A 24,229-nucleotide genomic window follows, 5' to 3' on the forward strand; every position below is an offset into this window, starting at 1 on the left:
CAGTATAAACTTACTCACTTCATTTAATATTAATTGTATCACTTTCTTACTCGAAACAGGGTTCCCAAAGTCCAGTGATAAATATCATCACATCTGGACGGAATAGAAACAAGTTATTTCATGCCCATCTCTCCACAAGATGGAAAGGAAACTCAATTTACAATAAATGTATTTTAATATTTTTTATTGAAAAAATAACCAGAAATGTATGTGTCAGGAAATGCCATGAAGAGACAGTGGCAGGCCAACAGGAGAAGCCTGAAGCCCTGGGAGCCAGAATAGATATTGGATATCATATTCCTTATTTATTGGAAGATGAGAACCCTGAATCCATTACATTCAGGCACACCTTAAGGGTAACCTTATCACTTCCAACAATGAATAAAATTTACTCCCTGCTTTTCTCTTTCTGTCTTGTTATCTCCCTCGTTCAGAAGGGTCCCGGGTGAAGACGAAGTCGCAGGCTAGGGCTAGGTGGTCGCTACCAATGTTCTGTAGAAGAGAGATGAGGATGTAAATGCAAGCTCATTGCGTGTAAAATAAATAAATAATAAGATGAACTATTTCTAAAATAAACAATAGTTCTAGAGTGTATATAACCTACACGTTTGATCTTAAGACTGATGATAGGATGAAAAAGAACTGATAAAATTTCCCTAGCCCAGTTGCCGTCTCATGCAGAACATCGGTTCTAATTTGTTTTGTTTCGGATAAAAATTTCAAGTCACAATTCTGTCTAGCTTAATTTCGAACTTCATCTACATAGTATTTACCCCATTTCCTCAGAAGAATATGAGATATTAGATGTATGCTAGAGTCGCTTGAGATCTTGAAACAGAAGGAGCTTAAATGTAGAATTTTTTTGAGATTTCTTCACGGACCATTAGCTCAGATTTTTTGAATATAGTGTTAACTTTTTTTTTTGAAGAAAATAAGGAAGACTACCTGAGACCTTAGTCTTCTCGTTGAAGATGATAAGGAAGTTGGTTCAACATGAAGCTAACACCATTGGGTTGCCGTTAATGGGGAGGCAGTTAATTATGAAGTTGAAAAAGTTAGTGCTGATGGTTGGCATCAACAACGTGTCACGGAGAGTTGACACCATCCGTTGATGCTGTCTGTCAAATTGACGAAATTTAATTAAAAGATCGTCAGACCTGAACGTCAAAGTCAACGACCCTACTTGACGATGATGATGACATTTGACTATTTTTTTTTAAAACTATGGATAGTTGACATTAGCGGTAACATTGACATCCATTGACAGTAACCACATCATAGGCAATTTGTCAACCATCCATTACTGTTGCCATCACCATCACATATTGGCACCTTTGGGATGCGACGAATCCTAACATTATTAACGTCAACAAATCTGGATTTATTTCTTGAAAATCTAGCTAATTTATTGTGAAACTAATGACAACATATATGAAAGTCCTACCTCCCAAGGAAGGCCATTGATCTTCCTCAAATTGTTAAGTGAGGGCGTATCCAGAACCCGAGTGGGTGAAAGCCCGACCGAGTACCTGTAATGGAACTTTCCATATTTCAGACATAACTCAATTGAGAAAATTTTCCTGACATAAATGTATATTTTTATCTCTGACTCACCATATATAATCCACAGTTCCCAGAAATTTCGAGTGGTAGGATGTGGCTAATGGTTCCCCTTCGGGCCCCCTCGTGCTTTTGCCACCCTGAAGAAGCAATTTCATTCAGGAAATTTTTAGGTACATTTGCCAATATTGTGGACACAGACAAGAGGACAATGACAATACATCATCATCCTCGTCATTCTTTCTAACCTAGGTGATGCTGATGCTGATGTCAATGGTGAAGATGATGAGGACCATTCACAAGTCGTCATTGTCTACACCATTAATATTTGGCTCGGACGATGATGACTACGATAATTTTGTCCTCATTATTCTGGCTTCATACGAGGATGATAACAAGCTTATCAACCTCGGCGAACTAAATTGCTTGAATTATTACATTATTAGGTTCCCCAGCCCTAATAATAAGTTGATGTTGAACAGGCTGGCTGATCCTTGCTGAGGGGTTCAAATTCGTGCCTGTAACCACTGCTATTGTATCTTTCTCTCTCTCTCTCTCTCTCAATCTACTCTTCCAAGATCATCTCCTTATGCGCAGTTCAGGATATGAATGCACCTTCACACTGGCATAGGCACTTTGGAGCTTCAAGGGATGTCCAACTTGCGTACATCCCCACTGACCAGTTGCCATTCTAAGCTCTTCATTTGTCCAAGAATGATCCCCACAGCTGAGGCCACATGTAAAAATTAATCCATAAGAATAATCAATCATGAACGAAAAAAAATTGCACAAACTAAACAAATTATTTTGGCTCTTAACGAGTTTAGTGGCAATTTGATAGAATCAAAATATTGCTAGAATCGTGAACAGAATTTCCCTCCAGAAAATATCAACAATGTATCCGTTCACAGAATGCTGCCGAAAGTCTGAGTGTGGAAATCGGGATAAACTTGATGTAAATGAAAAGTATCGATAAATCGAGACGACTCCTCTCCTCCGGACGAGTTCCTCCTCGAACACGGGCGTCTCCTCCTCTCCGGACGAGTTCCTCCCTCCAGGCGACAGAAGATCAAGCTTCCCCCGCTCCGGCCTTCTCCCGTTCACTCTAGATCGGGCAAAACCAAGAAATGTCGAATAATACCCTCCTACCTGAACTGAGGTCGTTATTTGTAGAGTTGCGATCTTGGAGCGCCTGGTTAACTCGCCTGGTCAACCTTGCGTTGACCAGGCCCCCTTTTCTTCTTTCTTTGATAGTTGCGTGACTAAAATCTATCAATACCCATCCCTTGAAGATCCAGCTTGTCCTCAAGCTGGAAATCTGGAAATGCTTTGCAAAACCGGTTGACTTGTTCCCATGAAGCTTCATTAGTTGGTAGATTGACCCATTTGACTAGAACCTCTGCTCCATAAGGCTTGTGACGAATTTTAAGAATATCCTCCGGATACACCAGCCATTCATGTTCATTTGTTAGACAGTCTGGTAATGGTTGGCTATATTGCGGTGGGGGCCCCAATGCTCTTTTCAATAATGATGCATGAAAAACCGGATGCAAATTAGATTGAGGTGGTAGGTCCAATTTATAAGCTACCGATCCAATCTTGTGGGTAATTTTGAATGGACCAAAAAATTTCGGACTGAGCTTTTTGTATTTCTTCTTGGCCAAAGTCTTCATTCGGTAGGGTCTTAGCTTTAAATAAACCATATCACCCACTATGGAGTCCTCATCTCTCCGCTGTTTATCAGCTTGCGATTTCATTCTCGATTGGGCACGTGCCAGGTGCTGTTTCAGACTGGTAAGTACTTGATCTCTGTCAGTTAAAAGTTGATCAATGGAATCAAACGGAGAGGGGGTTGTCCCATAACGAATTAATGAGGGTGGGTCTCTGCCGTATACGGCCCTGAAAGGTGTAGTCTGGATTGATGTATGAAAAGAGGTATTATAATTGTACTCGGCCCAATGCAGCCAATTCTTGTACCTTTTTGGATTTTCTGAAGCAAAACATCGTAAATAGTGTTGGGAAATAGGTGGTGTGGCCTATTAGGTCCACTAGACCTTAGCCCACTAAGGGTTCCCTCTCTTAATCCCACATTTATAAATCTCCAATACTCTCTCTCTCAGCCCTATATATGGGCATGTATCCCTTCTTTTTCTAAGTAACAAAGTTCTATCAATTTTATCTTCTTCAACAAATAGCATTCCAGCCCCCTATTGGTGACTTCTGACTGGCCGTCTGTTTCTGGGTGATAAGAGGAGCTGAATTTGAGGCAAGTACCTTGGAGGCGATGCAGTTCTTTCCAGAAGTAGCTTGTAAATAAGCTTCCCCTATCAGAAATAATAGAGTTGGGAATGCCATGTAATCGAATTATCTCTTTAGTGAATATTTCTGCAATAGTACCAGCCGTGAATGGATGTTTGACTGCAATGTAATGGCTGTATTTACCAAGTCGGTCCACCACGACCATGATGGAATCAAACCCTTCTGATTTGGGTAGTCCTCCTATGAAGTCCATAGTAATATCTTCCCAGATTTGATTAGGAATTGGGAGAGGTTGTAGTAATCCAGCAGGGCTAAGGGTTGAAGACTTCTGTAGTTGACATACAGCACATTGATTCACATATGTCTTGATGGTCTTTCTCATTCCTGCCCACTTACATTGTTGGAAAACCTGCTTGAACGTTCTTAGGAACCCGCCATGACCTCCTACATTTGAGTCATGAAACTCTTGTAGGATTCTTGGTATTAAGGAAGATCCAGATGGCAAGATGAATTTTCCGTTGTATAATAGTATCCCTTGTTGAATAGTATAGTTTGGGTCTTGATCAGTACCTGATTCTAGTTGGTCATATATCTTCCCAAGTTTTGGGTCATTTCTGACCTCTTGGACTAGTTTCAACTTGTCCAACCAATGCGTTGTCGATATAGAATTGCACTCCCCTTGATGACCTTGTGGTGATCTGGACAATGCATCTGCCACAATATTCTTCTTCCCAGATTTATATTGTATCACAAAGTCATAGCCCAGAAGTTTGGATACCCAACGATGATATTGGATGGGCACCTCTTGTTGATCTGTTTAAAAACGAAGACTAAATTGATCTGTGTATATTGTGAACTTGTTAAACATCAAATAGTGTTTCCATTTTGAATAGCCCAAACCACAGCCATGAGCTCCTGTTCGTATGCTGATTTAAACCGGGTTCGGCAATTGAAGGCTTTGCTGAAATAAGCGATTGGATGATTTTCCTTTAGCAATACTGCTCCCACCGCTGTTTCCGATGCATCGGTCTCAATACTGAAAGGTTTGGAGAAATTTGGCAACCTTCGTACAGGTGTTTCAGATAGTGCTTGCTTCAGCTTGCGGAATGAATCTTCTGCTTCGTCTGTCCATACAAACGAGTTCTTCTTCAATAAAGCTGTCAGTGGTTGGGCTATGGCCTCGTACTTGGAGACAAACTGCCTATAGTAACCGGTTAACCCCAAGAATCCTCTTAACTCTTTAACTGTTGCAGGTCTTGACCATTGCTGTATGGCTTCGATTTTTGTGGGGTCAGTTGAAACTCCCTCAGCAGAAATGCCATGGCCCAAGAAGTCTATTCGGTCACATCCAAACATGCATTTTTTTGGGTTGATATGAAGATGATTTCTGGAGAGTAGCTCGAAAACAATCTTCAAATGCTGTTCATGCTGTTGTGAATCTGTACTGTACACTAGAATATCATCAAAAAATACCAAAATGAATTTGCATAGATGTCTGGAGAAAATCGAATTCATAAGTGCTTGGAAGGTGGCTGGAGCCTTTGATAAACCAAAAGGAATTACTTGAAATTCGAAGTGCCCATGATGTGTTTTAAAAGCTGTCTTGTAGATGTCATCGGAATGCATGCGTATCTGATAATACACTGACTTCAAGTAAATTTTATAAAAAATAGTCATCCCATGTAATTCTTCCAGTAACTCGTCGACCATGGGTATAGGGAATCTATTAGGGATAGTCATTTGATTAAGAGATCTATAAGCAATGCAGAGCCGGAACCCCCCATCTTTCTTCTTGACCAATAACGCAGGACTAGTAAAACAACTGTTAGAATGCCGAATAACATTTATTTCTAGTAGCTCCTGCATCAATTCCTCCAGTATGTTCTTGTGTGAGTAAGAATACCGATAGGGCCTCTTATTGATGGGTTTTGAATCTGGTAGCAGGTGAATCTGGTGGTCACAGCTTCTGACAGGTGGGAGGCTCTTTGGGTTTTCGAATACGTGAGGGAAAATCGTTTCTAACCCATGCAAATAATGATCGAGGGAGAGAGAATGTACCTCTTGAGGGTGGATAATCGCCTGCTCCTTGATCTCATTGATATGCTGAATGGATTCCTCCCATTCTTGGTGAGTTTGATCAACTTCAAATTTGGAGTATCTCAGGGAATTCAATTCTGGATCAGATATAATGATGAGTATTTGTCCACCGTAGAGAAATTTTAACATCAAATGATGATAGTTGCAATGAAACCATCCCCGAGACTTCAACCATGGAATTCCAAGGATCATGTCACAAGTGCGTAATGGAAACGGGATGGAGTTCTGTGTAAAAGTCAAACCTTGAAAGGTGATTGGGATGTTGAGGCAAATTCCTTCTGTCATTCTGCGAAAGCCATCCCCCAGTGAGATACTGAATTTGTGATAAGGGCTGACTTGGATGCTGAGTGCTTGGATCACCTTTGGCTTGATAAAATTGTATGTTGCTCCTCCATCTATAAGCAAACTTACTCTAGGGTTGTAGAGTTCTCCCCATAGTCTGAAGGAGGCAGGGCTAAGGCCTGTGTCTACCTTCGAACTATTTATTGACATAAATTCTCCCCTTATTAAGGGACCATCATCTAACTGCATGAGATTCTCTTCTGTGATTGGCTGGTCTTCTTCTTCTTCCACGTCTTCCTGAAGCATGTATATACTTAGCTTTTTGTTGCATCGATGGCCTGGAGTATACTTTTCATTACAGGTGTAGCATAGTCCCTTTTCTTTCCTTTGTATGAACTCTTCAGTAGTCAACTTGGTGATCTTCTTCTTGTTGTCAATCTGAAAGGATTCATTTCTAATTGAATTTTGAGCTTCCCGGTTTTGAGGGGGGTGAGGACGTCCTTCCCCTCTGATTATCCCCATTGATCTCTGATTGTTATTGTTATACAGAATTCTTGGAATGGTGGTAATTACTCGAGTTTGGCCTCCTTGTTCATCTAAAATAGCAAGATTACTTTCTGCCTCCAGCGAGTAATCCATAATATCCTGAATGCCGAACGGTCTGTACTTGTTTAGCTCAACCCTGATTTCGCGTTTCAATCCATTTAGGTAAGCCGTCTCCTGGATATCATGTGGCACATGCGCTAAAAATGCAACCAGATCTTCGAATTCTGACCGGTATTCAGAAACGGTGCCCTTCTGTCTAAGATTCATGAGCTGCGTACACAAGGATCTAACTGAGAAGTTATACCTCTTTTCAAAATAGTGGCAAAATCCAAGCCAATTTTCGGAACCAAAATTTTCTTCAGTATAAATGAACCATCCTTGTGCTATCCCTTCCATATGCAGCGAGACTAACTGTAGCTTCTCGTCATCAGTGAGTTTATGAATCTTGAAAAACCTTTCTACGCAATTTAACCATGCTTGTGCATTGGTGCCATTGAAGTACGGTAGATCCCCCTTGCGGAATATAGGCTTCTGTTCTGCTGTTGGCTCTTGGGTCACTTGAACTCTGCCATGCCTTGATGGGTCCGCTGGGCCTCTTCTTGATGTTGTAGCTGGTTGTACTTCCAACTTTGAGTTCATAGCCTTCAACTGTTGTAAAATTCCAATTAAGATCTCGGCTGGCACAGGAACATCTTCGCATTTTGCTTTTCCCTTGTCGACTTCGTCTTCCATTTTTGACCAGATTGATGATGAGGATAGTAAATTGGTTACTGACCTCTTTACACTTCTTAATGAAGATGGCGTGATATCCCTTGGAATCTTGAAGATTTGGGAGTTGCGGAACAGCCTCCTCTGGCTTCAATCTTGTTGGCGAATCTTGAAATCCAAAGATCGATGTATTGGAAAATCGACGCTACCAGCTTGACAACTTGTCGTCGAATCTTGATGTCCGAAGATCGTTGGCTCTGATACCAGATTGATAGAATCAAAATATTGCTAGAATCGTGAACATAATTTCCCTCCAGAAAATATCAACAATGTATCCGTTCACAGAATGCTGCCGAAAGTCTGAGTGTGGAAATCGGGATAAACTTGATGTAAATGAAAAGTATCGATAAATCGAGACGACTCCTCTCCTTCGGACGAGTTCCTCCTCGAACACGGGCGTCTCCTCCTCTCCGGACGAGCTCCTCCCTCCAGGCGACAGAAGATCAAGCTTCCCCCGCTCCGGCCTTCTCCCGTTCACTCTGGATCGGGCAAAACCAAGAAATGTCGAATAATACCCTCCTACCTGACTGGAGGTCGTTATTTGTAGAGTTGCGATCTTGGAGCGCCTGGTTAACTCGCCTGGTCAACCTTGCGTTGACCAGGCCCCCTTTTCTTCTTATTTTGATACTTGCGTGAATAAAATCTATCACAATTAAAATAAAGAAATCAATTAAAATAAAACAGAATTATGCATCTGGCGAGGTAATTAGAAAATTTTCAACCAACTTTGGCCAAGTGGATGGTAGAGCAGAACGCTTCTTTTGTCCGGATACAAATTTCTTCTCGTGGGCAGTCAAGTTCAGCTGCCAAAATAGGAGACAAACAGAACATGTCAATATCAGAACCTGCCAATGCTTTTATCGTGTATACAGGTTTCACGGGTTTAACCTCAGAAGTCAACAGGAACTTGTAAAGTGCACTCTGCAAAAAAGAAATGGTTTTTCTGAAATCACATTTTCAAAAGGTAATAACCAGAAGGCATGCGATAACAGTAAGGCATGATATAAGTGATGTTTGAAACATTGAATGTTGATTACAACGCTGGTTGAAGAATCATTCTCATGAAGACCTCGAGGATGTATCCATCGTGGATGACCTTGGAAAAGTAGAGTGAAAGGAAGAGAAATATAGAAGAAAAATGCCTATAGGCCTGGATTGGCATCTGAACGCCCTCTGGGGGAATCTAGCAGCCAATTCAAGAACTTCTTGTCTTAAGGGTGAGGTACATGTATTTTAAAAGATTTAATATCGTTCGTGACAAGACTTTTTTTTAAATTTTTTACAATTTACCCTAAAAAGTTGCCTAATTTTATTTGTCACTGCATTATTTGTCGTAAATTCATAACTTATGAAATCCGGTTTCCCCTAATGGGTAGGGGTTCCGGGTGTATAAATTAGAGCATTCACCCAGGAAATGAACAGTGGGGTTTTATGCTTCTTGTTAGGGATTGATGCACTAACCATAGGCCTAAGGCCATGTAATTGTAATAGAACTATTAGGATATTTAATAAAAGAACTAATGAACTTAGGATGCTGCTAATGGACCTCTGACAGGCCCATTAGCAGCCCAGTAATGGCCCACTATGGGCCCACTAAGGGCCCACTGAATATCGGGACCAATCAGGGACTGATATATTCTGGGCCTGTTCTGGACAGGCCCAGCGTCTAACGGCTAGTTTTTAACTAGCCGTTGGACCCTCCAACGGTCACTTTTCAAAAGTAACCATTGGAGGGTTACTTGTTTAACAAGTAAGGAATTACTTGTTAAACAAGTAACTCTGTCTGAAAGGGCTTTTTCGCCCTGGATTAATTCTGTATATAAGGGGAACTATGATGCAGTAATAGATATCTTTTCTTGCCCCAATCTTGTGTACTCTCTCTCTCTCTCTACTTTCTCTCTCCTCGGATTACCATTTTCACACTTCTTGTTCTCTATGCTCCTCTCTATCTCCTGTGAAGCTTCTCTCCGATGATGATCTAAAGTTCCTGGTGCTGTAGAAGCTAGTGGTGGCTTTCTGCACTTCCTCAAGCTCCATCTCACCTACTCAACATTTTATATTCTATCAATTATGTAGAACGATAGAAAGATAGAATAAAAATGGACATAGGCCTGGATCGGTGTCTACACTCTCTCTGGGAGTATCTACCAGAAGATTCAAGAACACCTTCTTGTCCACCTTCCTTAGGGGTGGGCTAAATGTATTTCAAGGGAACTGACCCACGAACGAAAGACTCAATACCCCAGATAGGGATCGGTGTTCCTTGCACAATCAACAAACTGTATAATATTCTTTTACTGTTTTTCTTGGACCATTTCGTGTCATAAAGTTTTCTAGGGTAATACACTTATTGAGAAATGATCATCGATGAAAGTTGTAGTGCAGACTTGATCAACGAGAGTGAGTCATAGGAAGAATTGGTCACCTGGGGAGTGCAGTTGAAGTCACCGGCAACAACAACTGGGATGCCTCCCCTCTTCTCAGCCAAAGCATGCGCATTTTGCAGTAAAACGCGTATCTGAGATGGTAAGAGAATAAAGGTTGACGAAGGGAAAATATAGAGCATACCATCTGTCTATACAATAGATTATTTTAATATGTTTGTCTTTAAATATTGTAATATTGGATTTATACCCATTACCGTTGCAAGACTATAAAAGGGTCATTTTGATCTGAAAATGAAAGAATTGTTCTATTTTTTCATTTTCCCTTTTCTCACTTCTCCCTTTTCTCAACTTGTACCCCATATCTGCAATGACATGCGAGAGATTCCCCTCTCTCCATTCTCTCTATAATATGGAGCTTATTTCTCTATAAGCTTGGTAAATGTGGAGAAAAAGGTTGCATAAACTGATGGCCTGTTGAATAAGTAAGGAAAAATCCTGTCAACAAAAACTTCAAAAAAATCAACCCGTAATATTTTCTAAAAATTTCAAGTCAATTTTGCCCTAATTTTTCTTACATCAGCATCATGCATACATCATGCCTTTTTCGATAGGAATTTTACTAACTATTCAAAAGCTCATCAGTTTATTCAGGCTTCTTCCCCTCATTGACCAAGCCATATTGTAGCTCCATATTGTAGCTCCATATTGTAGAGACAAAGTGAAATACATTTTGGCCTTAAATCATCCTTGAGCATAAGTAAGAAAAATAACTAACCTGACCTATTTTTATTTCTCCACGGTTGGGGTTAAAGAGAACATGAGTATTGCCAACAAGAAATCTTCTAGTTTCTCCTTTACGGGTCTAACTGCAATAAAATTAACAAGGTAAACCATGGCATTGATGAAAAAAAGGCCATTATAAAAGTGATAAACCATGAAAATACAGGAAGAAACCAAAAAAAGAGATTAAGAAAGACAAGATAAATACAATACTCATTAACACCTGCAATCAACCAACCAACTTGACTTCTCTCAATGTCCTCTAAGCTCAATTACGTTTTTTTTGAGACAGTCGGCAACTGATTGTTCCCTCAACGGCACCAGCGGTCACATCTTCCTGTCTGCTACGTTAAAGGGAGCGGCTACTCTATTTAAAGGAGAAATATCTTAACTCTAATGACAAAAATATCGTAGAGAGGTTTGGGGATCATATCAATACTTCCCCGTTGAAGACCATTTTTTCCCCAAGGCAGTGCTCAGGTGGTTTGCCTTCGGGCTCGTGGACAGATCGATAAATTTTGATGAAGGATTACAGACAAGCTGTGAGGGCTATTAGCCCCAAATTGATGTGTGTAACTGTCTGGTTAGAATCTCCAATAGCAACTCAACCCTCTCATAGGGGGGATCTCCCAAATTGGTCGGTCTTCTCACTTCGATCCTTTCTTGCCGAATCGGCACCAGCAGTTACATCTTGGATGCTCCATTAGGAATATGATTACATCTATTTAGAAGAGAGATATCCTAAATCTAATGACAGAAATACCACTGACGGATCATATCAAATAAAGTAATAGAAACAAAACATGAATTGTTATATTTTGTGAGATGTTCAGTGGTTATGAAGGTCAAGTAATGTAATTACCTCAAGAGAAATACAATATAATTACCTCAAAAATACAAAGTTGTGCTATGTTGTCCCATAAATGAAAACTTTTGAACTCGATGCTTTCATCTTCCAGTAAGTACAGTCTGAAAAATCATCCATGTGCAGAAAATACATTAGTCGAAACAACCTCAGTGAGGAAAAACTGCGCCCCCATTAAGTATTTCGTTAAATATTTTCTACTCTTCCTCTCTCCAGAATATAGCACATCCGTCTGTGGTTCCTCCAGTTCGTCTCTGTATATATTATCAGACCATTTATTAAAATTATCACCAAGATACAGGCAAAGAAAACTTTTCTTCCCATTTGAGAAGATACCTTAAAGGTTCCTGCATATCCTTGTTTACTCATAAAGTCTTGTAGATCATGATATCTATCAACCTCCTACAAAAAACACAGATATGCCACGTTAACATATTAAAGATGGAACTATGATACACAATTTCATTACTTTCGAATAAACTCACTTGAAGGCACACTATATCAGCATTCCACCGACATATGTCATGGAGAATAAGCTCTTTCCGCCTGTCCCATTTCATATATTCTATTGGTATATCAACATAGAGATCACGGTGCTTGGAGGAGTAATGGTCTCCCAGAATGTTGTGTGAAATGATAGCAAAATCTGTTGTAAAATAGGGAAAAAATAAGAAATTTTGTGGAAAAACTGTGCTCTAAACTTTCCCCGTAGTGTTCTCATTAAGAAAAAATATCTCTGTTTTTCAATGGATGGGAAGTTTTTCAGGCAGAAGGCTCATAAGTAATGCAGAAGATGTCATATCATTTAGACCTCTTTCATAAGATGAAATACTAATACGATATTAATCAGGTAATGAAGTGTTAGCTGGAGTATCTTAATAGTTTTCACTAAGGGTATTATCCCACATCAAATGATCAAAGATTTCATGCTTCATTTTATCTTCAAAACAATTTCGTGCCTCATTTCTTCAAAAAAAGGTTTCATGCCTCATGACAAAAAAAAACTTATACTCGCCAATTGGTTGGACTCGATCCGGAGAGGGAGGCATAAAAAGTTTCAAAAGATAAAGAGAAAAAAAAACTCGAAATATGATATTTTGTCTTGAAAGTGACTGTTTGTAATACGGGACACTGAGGCTTCTATCCAATCATCTAAATTACCACACAAAGAAGAAGAAAAAAGCCGAAACTGTCAAGGGCATGAGAACTTAAACTAACAAAAGAAATCTTCACGGTGGCAAAGAAAGAAAACCCAGAAGCGGAGAAATCTTAGACAAAATCACAACGCGCTGTTCACTGATACGTACGAATTGAGAAAAAAAAAAAAACTAGAATTAGCCTTCAACGAAATCTACAGGTTCCATAAAACAAAAAAACCCCGAAATTAGCAAAACAGCCGGACCTCGACCTCTGGCGCCTTCAGAGACCGGATTTCCCGCGTCTACCCATCGGCGAGAAACTTCAAAACCCGTCGACCACCTCCCCCTCCTCTCACTATTCTTGTCCTCAGAGCGGATCAAAATCCTCCGATGATCTTCTGATCCAGCCAAATCCAGACCGTCGCACGCAAGAACGACCCTTTGACAGGAGCGACGACGGGGAATTCTACGAACTAGGGAAGAATAGCCTTGCCCCGACGCTCCTCCAACGCTAATGGCGACGTCCCCGTGGCTTCCCAGCCGCAGTGCTGACATTTTCGAAGCTTATCGTCGCCTTCGTCTTACCTCCTGAACGGATATGAAGCTCTTCCCTCTATATATGACGTGGGGTTTCAGTGACCGTTACAACGATAGAGAACAAACAGCTTTAGGGACGCGGACGGGAAGCTTTTTGCGTCCCAGGACGAAAAAATCGTCCCGTCTGCGAGGCTGGACGAAAATTCGTCCCGAGACCTACGGACGGGACGGTTTTCCTCCACTCCGACGAAAAAACCATCCCGTCTGCGTCCCTGCATTGATTCCGGATGTTGGATGGGACGATCTTCGTTGCGTCCCTTCCATCTTCCACGTCCTGGATGATCTAGAACTAGAGAGTGCAGGGACGCGGACGGGACAGTTTTTTCGTCCATGACGACAAAATCATTTCGTCCGTGAGGTTGGACGAAAATCGGGACAGAAATTCTTCCTGAGGCCTCTGGACGGGATGGTTTTCGTCCACTCGAACTAAAAAACCGTCCCGTCCAGAGGACTCAGACAACAAAACCGTCTCGTCCGCATCCCTGCACTGATTCCGGATGTCGGATGATCTTCGTCCCCTCCCGTCCATCATCCACATCCCGGACGATCCGGAACTAGAGAGTGCAAGGACGCGGACGGGATGGTTTTTTCATCCCAGAAATGAAGAAATCGTCCCCTCCGCGAGGTTGGACGAAAATCAGGACGGAAATTCGTCCCGAGATCTCTGAACGGGACAGTTTTCCTCCACTCGGACGAAAAAACCATCCCATCTGGAGGTCGTGGACAAAAAAACCGTCGGTCCGCGTCCTTGCACTGATTCCAGACGTCAAACGGGACGATCTTCGTCCCATCTCGTCCATCATCCTCGTCCCGAACAGTCCAGAACTAGGGAGTGCAGGGACGCAGATGGGATGGTTTTTTTGTTTCAGGACGACAAAGTTGTCCCATCCGTGAGGTCGGACAAAAATTGGAACGGAAATTCATCCCAAGACCTCCGGACGGGATGGTTTTCATCCACTCGGATGAAAAAACAGTCCCATCTGCGTCCCTGCACTGATTCCGGATGTCGAATGGGATAATCTTTGTCGCGTCCCTTCCGTCATCCACGTCCCGGACAATCCGGAACTAGAGAGTGCAGCAACGCGGACTGGATGGTTTTCGTCCCATCTGGGAGGTTGGATGAAAATCAGGACGGAAATTCATCTCGAGACCTCCGGAGCAAACAGTTTTTGTCCACTCAGACGAAAAAACCGTCCGTTCCAGAGGTCTCGTACGAAAAAACCGTCCTGTCTGGAGATCTCGAAGGAAAAACCGTCCCATCCACATTCCTGCACTGATTCCGGACGTCGGACAGGACGATCTTCATCCCATCCCATCCATAGTCCACGTCCCGGACGATCTGAGACAATACAAACAGCTCATAAACTGGGCTGGACTGAGAGAAGGTTGATGGGCTTGAATAATTCATTTATCACATTGTATGGTAGACACCAGCTTTATTTTTCGTCTTCTTTCTAGGCTACATGTTCTGGGATTGGGATTAAATTTGTTCAGGGAAATGATAATGGATGATTACAAATTATCGTCTTGTTCTTCATTACATCTGAGTTATCCAAATGTCTGTTTTGTCATCCCCTCGTCATCGGCTCGTCAATGTCTTGTCACAATGTCATCTTTTGCCCGTTATGAAATTGAATAATGCAATGTTGGGATGGTAATCACAATGATGAGTTCATCATTTTCACCCATTATTAAGGATACTATGAGAAAAGTACTTGTGCGGGAGCATGCTTAACTTTGTAGTTATTGAGGATCCTCTAGTTTGAAACTTATCTGAATTATTTTTGTTGAGAAATGACTAGTTATTTCAAAAAAAATAAATGCTATATTGGGTGGGATGTGTCAAGGTTTAGTGAGTCAAATCAATCTTATTAGATGCACCTAAAATGTTTGTGTTTCCATAGTGATGTCCCCACCCAAGATAGGAAAACTGAGATTTGTTTGCAAGGAGAATGGACCATGACAAGGTACATCATAACTCATTTCTCTTTATGATTTCTCACCATCTGTCAATTTGTGACTAAGAGAAAAGATTATTGTATGAGTGATTATAAAAAGGGGGGATACATGCCTTGATATAGGCAACGGGATATTCGGGTGATTAAAATAACCCATGTAGGACTAATCACCCGAGAGAGAGAGAGAGAGAGAGAGAGAGAGAGAGAGAGAGAGAGAGAGAGAGAGAGAGAGAGAGAGAGAGAGAGAGAGAGAGAGAGAGAGGGAGAGAGAGAGAGAGAGAGAGAGAGAGAGAGAGAGAGAGAGAGAGAGAGAGAGAGAGAGAGAGAGAGAGAGAGGAGAGAATAGGCCTAATGGGCCTTGTTTAACACTCCCATCCAAGCTGGATCATATGGATCAATCACACACAGCTTGGTTCTTGTTTTGTCGTAAGAGACCCTTGATAGACTCTTGGTGATGATATCCGCGAGCTGCTGAGACGAAGCAACATATGGAGTTGAAATACTATCTGCCATTACCTTCTCACGAATATTATGACAGTCCCGGTTGATATGCTTAGTTAGCTCGTGGTACACTTCATTTCGAGCGATGAAGATTGTGGCTTGATTGTCGCAATGCATGGACATGGGTGTAGGAGACTCAATGCCAAGCCCTTGCAGTAGGAGTTTGAGCCGTACCATCTCTCGTGATGTGGAGTGCATGGTGTGATACTCGGACTCTGCACTAGAGCAAGCGACCACCTTGTGCTTTCGGGAGCGCCATGTAACCAAATTACCGCTGACATACATGCAATAGCTGGTAGTGGATTTTCGATCTCCTAGATCAACTGCATATGACACATTTGAGTAGGCTTCAATTCAAAGTTGATGATGTCGTAGATAAATAAGCCCTTTTCTAGGTGCAAGGACCCATAGCACTCCAGCCTAATGAGCTGACGTGGTTTCTACATAAATTAGCTGAGGACACTAACTGAGTATGCAATGTCAGGGCATGTGATGGTGAGGTAGATTAGTTTCCCCACTAACTGTCAATATTGGTCCACGTGCTTGAGTGGTGGCGATGACATGTCCTAGAATGGTGGTTGAGCTTCCATGGGAGATGATGCTGGCTTGCATCCAAGAAGTCCCGTCTCCTAAAACATATCAAGAGCATACTTCCTTTGGGAGAGGGCCAAATTATCACCTTGATAAGCAAACTCGATCCCAAGTATCTTGGAGTTCCCAAATCTCGCATGCTGAAGTGCTGCTAAAGATAGGCTTTTGTGGTCTGAATGCCCTCTATGTCGTTGCTTGTCACAAGCATATCATCCACATAAACTAGAAGTATGATGATACATGTGAGGGTTGTTTTGATGAGCATGGTGGGATCTGCTCGACACGGTATGAAGCCAAACTTCTTTAGAAGTCCACCAAACTTAGCAAACCATGCACAAGGACTTTGCCTGAAGCCATAGATAGCCTTGTGCATGAGACAAACCTATGTTGACTCCCCCAGAGCAACATACCCTAGAGGTTTCTCCATGATGACTTGTTCCTCAATATCACCGTAGAGAAAAGCATTAGACACATCCAACTGATGCATAGTCTGATGGATATTATGTGGCCGTCAAGCCAATCACACTACCATGTTTATTTAAGTTCATTGAATAAAGTATTTGTGTTCATTATTATTCCTTGTGATGTTTATAATGAAGTCCATGAATACGTGCAATGACTTAGTGAATTATGATGAGATCATAATACAGTGATCACTAGTCTTTAAACACATATTTTAAACATTCCTATTCGATGGATAGTCGAGACAGACATCAAATTATCCGGATAGAATAGCACTAGCTGATCCTACTTATACGATAAGTATAACCAATCCTGTGGCTATTAGTGTGGCGACACTTAGGACAGATAGTGGGTGCTCTTTGGAGAAAGTGTTCACTGAATTGATCATTATGAATCCCTGAATGGTATTATACCTAAACGTCAATCAGGTTGATTCAAGTCACGACAGTATAAGTGATCCACTAACCTAAGACACCAAGGACATCTCGTGAGTGGACAACTGCGTTTTGACTATGACTTACATGCCTCTAATTATGGGATTCAAATAAGTTATAGATCGAATGTAGTAAGAAGCTTACTGATATGATTGAGTGGTCAAGATGAGATCATCCGTCCTCAGTATAAGAGGAGATTGACTCGAGGAAGACGATGCAGAAAAATCCCTGGCCAGGGTAGTGAGGATATTGGAGAAGGTGTTCTCCAATAATCCCCATCACACATCAGTACTAATCGAATGACAGATTAGGGTTTGATGATAAACCATACCCTAAGTCGTTCGAGAGTCTCACGCGGATGATGGATTATACATAACGATAACTGATGACGGTAAAGGTTCCATGGGAGAGTTTGAGACTACTCGGTATCTTCTAGTGCACGAGATGTAGCTTCGCAGCCCACGGGCTAGAAACTTAACCTATCGATTGGGTTAACTTGATCCTTATTTAATTAATCTATATGTTGATATAGTTAATTAATAAGGTTGGTCAATAAATGTTATTGGGCCATTAAAATTATTAACTAGAATGATACATGGGCCTAGAGGATCACATGCACAAGGTCATAAGGGCATTGGTGGATATATTTTTCTTTGGAGGGTTTTTGAGAAAAACCTTAAGTGAAATATTAAGAGGAAAGGTCTCATTTTAAGCACCCATGCAAGGCTGATTTAAGAGCCCCTCCCTTTCTTCATTCTCAACATCAACCAATGAGAGAGTCTCCTAGAAGTGTTCAAGAGGAAGAGGTGGAGATCCAAGCGCCGAGTGATCACGTGGATACTTCTAGAGGCCAAATGCGTGAACGGCTTCATAACGATCTCAAAGTGAGCATGTCAAGGGTGGAATAAGTTCCCCAAAAGGTACACTCAATATTTTATTTTAATGATTGATTGTGAATCAATCGACACGCTTCCACATCCATGGAACGTGTTTTCCATGGACGAACCAAGGCATCGAACCCAATAGTGGTATAAGAGCCAGGTTAGTGAGTGTTTTGGTTCAAACATGATGGAAAAACCATCCAAAATGATGTTAAAATGATGATTTTAACATCATTATTGATGTTTTTACATCACTAGGCGGCAGCCAGCACGATCGCCCACGAGCTGCCTGCAATTGCCCAAGGGTGCCCAACGCCATCCAAGGGCCCTCGCGGCCGCCCAAGGGGCGCCCATGAGCGCCTGCGGCCGCCCATACGGCGGCTCGTGGCTGCCCACGAGCGCCTGTGGTCACCCATGAGCGCCCGTGGCCGCCCACGTGGCCTTGCAGCCACATGCGGGGCCGCACGCCCGGCCGCCCAAGGTCGCTGCGTGCGACTGGCGACAACTGCTGGCAGTCTCCAACGACGCCCATGGGTCGCCCCCGTAGCCCCGGATCGGGTTGAATCCGATCCAGTTTTGGCGGCTTTTCAAAGCCGCTCACGGATCGGTTCGACCGGTAGAACCCGGATCGAACCCGGATCGGACCCGGATCGGCAGGTCGACCGGGTCAGACCCGATCCGTTGGGGTCGGACTTAGATCGGATTCGATCCGATCCAATCCAATATTATAATTTTAAATACTTCCTGTAATTTATTTATTTATATAATTTATAAATAAATTATTTAAAAGGCAAAATAAATTTCAAAAAATTCTTGTAAATTTCAAGAAAATATTTCTTAGTTTTATTAACTCAAATAAATCAAAAACAAATTATTTGAGGTTGGTAAATTGTGAAAATTATATTTTTGGATTTATTGAATGTAATAATTTAAGATTTAAATCATTATAGCCTTCAATAAAATTCCAAAAAAGATTTAAAATCTTTAAATAATTATTTATTGAATTTTAAAGCATGAAAGTCATGTTTCTGTTCTAGAATTTTGGAAGTATTTAAGTAATTGTTTTACAATGCATTTGTTATGTGATTTCATTTGTGATATAAATATGTGGCATGATGAATATGTTGTGATCAACGAAAACTTAGATGAACTAAATTTAGGTTCCCTTCAGTTAGTGGACCAAGGAGATTGGAATATGGATTTGACTATATGTGATAGTCAACTTACATTTACACATACAAATTCATACAGCACACATGAGTTAGGGCATATATTAATATGAGATATTACATGTGCGTATGTCATCGATGAGACCATATCAATATCCCTCTCTTTAAAAACTGAGATGCAGCGCGAAAGTGTCAAACTTAAGCGTGGTCCTCCGTCGTTATAGCCTTAGGATCCAAGTCCCTTCTAAGCTAGGTTGGTGGAGTCAACTCCAGGCCTACTTCTTCGGGAGGAGGAACTAAGAGTTAGTGTGTGACACGAGGTTGAGATAGAGGAACCGTGTAGTTTGGTGGGGATATACTCTAGGATTTCACTCAAATCTATTTTTGACAAGTAATGATGGTATTGCTTAGACCAAACTCAGTGGTTGGTGGGGGGTATACTCCAGGCCGCATGAGCGTTGGGGACCAAAGTATGATTGGATATTGCAAAGGGTTGCAAGTCCCATGAGATGGATGTTCAATAATGTATCTTACGATTGGTAGGGGTATACTCCAGGTCGTATTACACATGTTGACATTCCGATCCCCACTAGGAGATAGTCGGTTTCTCCGCATCCGTACACTTGAGGGTTGTATGGAATGATGAATTTTAGTGGAAGCCATTTATATTCAATGAACTTATAATCTGCTTAAACTAGTAATTCATTAGATATATCCCGTGCAAGGCAAAGATGTCGTCGAGCAACCCGGTACATGGCATAATGGATGCCAATTGTTTGACTAGACCAAACTTTACTGATTGGCTCAATAACTTAATGATCCTCCTTAAGTCTGAGCACATAGCCTAGTCCTTGAGAGTGATGGCCCAGGAGAGCTTTCATCGGATGCAACTGAAGGGGAGATTATGGAATATCAAAAGTGAAAACATGACTCAACTACGGTCCAATGCTTCATGCTAGATTCTATGTGTAATGAGTTGCATAGGCAACATGAAGATACGGAGCCAAGGCAAATGCTTCTCCATTTGATGGAGTAATTAGCCGAATATAGTATAACTCAAAGATATGAGATATCAAAGAGCCTATTCAGGGCTCGCATAACCGAATCGTCCTCAGTACAAACTCATGTACTAAAGATGATTGAGTGGATAGAAAGGTTGGCAGTGCTAGGAGTTGAACTCCGTGTTGAGATGAGCACAGAAATTATTCTTCAATCCTTACCTGATTCATTCTCCCAGTTCATAGTTAATTTAACATGAACAAAATTTGGACGACTCTTCCCGAGTTGCTTAACATGCTTACCACTACCGAGGGCAACCTTCAGAAGGACAAGCCACAAGTTCTCTTTGTTGGTGGGACCAACAAGAAGAGAAAGGCGATGTCTGCCTCAAGGCGAGACAAAAGGAAGAAGCAAGTGAAAGCACCACTGGCAAAGAAGGACAATGGCGAGAAAGGCACGTTCTTCCATTGCAAAAAAGGGCCACTAGGAGAGGAAATGCAAGAAGTACCTCAATGAGATAGCTCAAAAGAAGCATGGTGATGCTTCAGGGAGCTGTGATAGATACTTACTTGTCTTGTAGAGATTCATCATCTTGGGTATTGGATACTGGATGTGCTTCTCATATCTGCAATGACTTGCAGGTGCTGACAAGTAGAAGAAAGCTAAGCAAAGGCGAGGTGGAGCTGACAGTGAACCTCAAGCTTCCATCCGGAGATTTCTTGTCTTTAGAAGACAACTATTATGTTCCTAGCATAATAAAGAACATCGTATATGCTTTATGTTTGGATAGGCTCGGGTACACTGTGATCATTATGAACAAATGTTGTTCCGTTTATTTTCAGATAAATTGGTTGCATCAGCACCATTGGTCAATGGGTTGTACTTGATGGATGTTTCTTCTTATCTCCAAGCAGATGTTTCTCTTAATAAGAGTAAACAATCAGTGAACTCAGCCTATTTATGGCAACACCGGCTTGGGCATGTTGGAAATAGAAGATTACTAAAATTGCATAAGGATGCATACTTGGGTTCATTTGATTTTGAATCATGCATAAGCTGTGAATCTTGCATTATGGGTAAGTTACCCAAATCACCATTCTCAGGGAATGGCGAGCGTGCCAAGGGCATCTTGGAACTCGTACATTCTGATGTTATGTGGTCTTATGCCCATCCAAGCTAGAGGTGATTGTTTTTACTTCATTGCTTTCACCAATGATTTCTTTGGATACGGATGGGTATACTTAATGAAATATAAATCCGAAGCTCTTGAGAAATTCAAGGAATTTAAGAATGAAGTCGATAAACAATATGGAAAGAGTATTAAAACACTTTGATCGGATTGAGGTAGAGAATACTTAAGTACAGAGTTCACTCAGTACATGAAGGATAATGGTATCTTGTCTCAGTTGACTGCTCCATATACGCCACAAATGAATTGGGTGTCATAAAGGAGAAATTGAACCTCGTTAGACATGGTAAGATCTATGATGAGTTTCTCGAAACTACCAGTTTTCCACTGGGGATATGCACTTGTAATAGTAGTGCATATACCGAACATGTTACCTATCAAGTCGGTAACTTCTACACCATATGAGATATGGAGAGGGAGAAGACCAAATTTTATGTATGCTAGAGTATGGGGATGTCCTGCCCATGTGAAGAGGCATGACCCTGGAAAGCTGGAACCCATAACTGAGCTGTGTAGATTTGTGGGATATCCAAAAGAGACACATGGATACCACTTTTATCGACAGGAGGAACAAACCATTTTTTGTTTCAAAGAGGGCCGTTTTCCTAGAAGATGGATATCTTCTAAGAGAAGATAGTGGGAGTAAAGTAGTTTGGGAAGAAATTCTAAATCAAGACACAAATTCTAGATCATCAGATGAGGGCTCACTTCATGAACATGTTCAGACAAATACACTAGAGCCACGTAAGTCAGGAAGAGCAGTGAGACAACCTGATTGCTATATCGGACATATTGCATCATGTGAAGTCGAGACACTACATCTTAAGGATGATGATCCTCTGACTTATGACGAGGCGGTTCGAGATTTTGACTCTCAGAGATGGCGAGAAGCGACGGATTCTGAAATCCACTCCATGCACCAAAATCAAGTATGGTACTTTGTTGACCCTCTTGAAGGTATAGTACCTATCGGGTTTAAGTGGATCTTTAAGAAAAAGATCAGTGCAGATGGACAAGTTGACACATACAAGGCAAGACTTATTGAGAAAGGTTATCGTCAAAGGCAAGAATCAGTGCAGATGGACAAGTTGACAAAGGCTACCAGAACATATTTGCCAATTGCCATGATAAAGTCAATCAGAGTTCTTCTCCCAATAGCTGCACACCACGACTATGAAATCTGGTAAATGGATGTCAAGACCACTTTCCTCAATGGAAACCTTGAGGAAGAGGTGTATATGATACAACCTGAGGAGGGTTATGAATCCAAGGAATTTTCAGATAAGGTGTGCAAGTTGCAATGTTGAATTTCTGGCTATGCCCCTAGCTCACAAATTGTGTTACGATTTGTTGAGTTCAAGTAATTTGAGTAACGCAACTGTGCACCAATTTGAGCTTAACTCAATTGGGGATTGCTACATTGAGAGATCTTAACCAATTGAGTAATATTTTTAAAATATTGATCTCTTAAAAATATTTATTTCAATTATTTATATATATATATATTTGTTTGAAATTGAAAGCTAATGTAAATTGGCAAATCGTGAACACAATTTGCCAATTACGGTGTTCTAACTCAAATTGGGTTGAATCAAAGTTCAAATTTGATTCAGAACTATCTAACTAAATCAATTCAAGCTTAATCAATTCGAAGACAAACTAAAATTTGGAATGAAGATAATTAAAATTGGGATTTAAAACAAAAACGGCGAACATGGATGAACTACGAAACTAGGAAAGTTGGACAAATGATAAAGTGTAAAATACGTTCAGCATAAACCTAGAAAGACCAGGAATACCAGAGAACCGATTTGGGCGAATGTCAAGCAACGAACACCGAAGATTTTCAACGTATTTGACTTGAAATTGCTGAAAAATTGCGGTGACGGATCTGCAAATTTCTTCCTCAAATCGAGCTCCAAATTCTTCCTGGTTGAATCTTCAGTCTTCAAGGGGGCTAGGTGTCTCTCCTTGAGCTTTAAAAATCAAGAATCACCCTGAAATTTTCGTTTTCCCCCTTTTATTGCCACGGAATCGGAAGAACAGCTTCTTCCGATTCTGTTAGAGCTATCATCTTTTTTGCATTGTACGCTGGGCGTACAACACGACATGATTGGAAATTTGCGCCTTCGCATATCTCCATTTGGTGCGCGACACGTACAGGGTTGCACAGGTGTGTGTTGCGCACTGAAGACGTGAACACAACTTTTGACAGGGCATTGAGGCGCTGCATTGAGGCACAGACTAGCATTTGCAGTCCGTTTGAACTTTTTAAGCGCACTGGCGCATACAGCACTGCGCACGTGCTTAACTCGCTGCGTCACACGCAGCGAGTTAAGCTGCATGTGATTGGCCCGCGAAAAATCACTTGTGGTGCGCGACACGCACGATGATGTGTACGTGCGCGTCGCACACCGAAGGCACTATCGCAGCCTCTCATTGGCCTGCAGCGTCCTCGTGCATGCCCTGCGCAACTCACCAAACAATTAGCGCTTAAACTGGCCCAATAAGGGCCATTTTCAATAAAAAAAGTTTTTATTAACAAAACAATTAAAATAGATTCTAAAAATGTTTATTAATGCCTAAAAATGATTTTATCAATTTCTTAAAATTCGTTTAATTTTTTATTTTCTTTTTATTTATAGAAATGGATCAATTAAACATTTAATTTCTTTTAAAATTCATTTACAGACATTTAAAAATGTATGAATTGACCTAATTATTCCTCCAAAGTATTGTTTCATAATGAAATTCATGGAAATTCT

General features: G+C 41.2%; 2 protein-coding genes across 3 annotated transcripts; both read right to left on the reverse strand.

Moving 5' to 3' along the window:
* Positions 1-281: 281 nt before the first annotated feature.
* LOC144701692 (carbon catabolite repressor protein 4 homolog 3-like) lies at positions 282-13,282 on the reverse strand. 2 transcript variants are annotated; one of them, XM_078573430.1, is made up of 13 exons: positions 12,953-13,282; positions 12,030-12,190; positions 11,881-11,946; positions 11,746-11,798; positions 11,567-11,648; positions 10,675-10,761; positions 9,938-10,030; positions 8,401-8,433; positions 8,239-8,315; positions 2,176-2,287; positions 1,615-1,700; positions 1,445-1,529; positions 282-492 (listed from the first exon to the last, which is right to left on the reverse strand). In XM_078573430.1, exons 1-13 carry the CDS (start codon positions 13,236-13,238, stop codon positions 418-420), a joined length of 1,296 nt encoding a protein of 431 aa, XP_078429556.1. In that variant the 5' UTR covers positions 13,239-13,282; the 3' UTR covers positions 282-417. The 2 variants fall into 2 exon arrangements, with proteins under 2 accessions (XP_078429556.1, XP_078429555.1); XM_078573429.1 differs by having other exon boundaries at positions 12,947-13,281.
* On the reverse strand, positions 2,294-8,083 carry LOC144701690 (uncharacterized). Its single transcript, XM_078573428.1, has 2 exons — positions 6,159-8,083; positions 2,294-5,993 (listed from the first exon to the last, which is right to left on the reverse strand). The coding sequence occupies exons 1-2, from the start codon at positions 7,474-7,476 to the stop codon at positions 4,687-4,689; spliced, it is 2,625 nt and encodes an 874-aa protein (XP_078429554.1). The 5' UTR covers positions 7,477-8,083; the 3' UTR covers positions 2,294-4,686.
* Positions 13,283-24,229: the final 10,947 nt, after the last annotated feature.

The sequence above is a fragment of the Wolffia australiana genome, chromosome 4, assembly GCF_029677425.1.
Source record: "Wolffia australiana isolate 7733 chromosome 4, ASM2967742v1".
NCBI lineage: Eukaryota > Viridiplantae > Streptophyta > Magnoliopsida > Alismatales > Araceae > Wolffia > Wolffia australiana.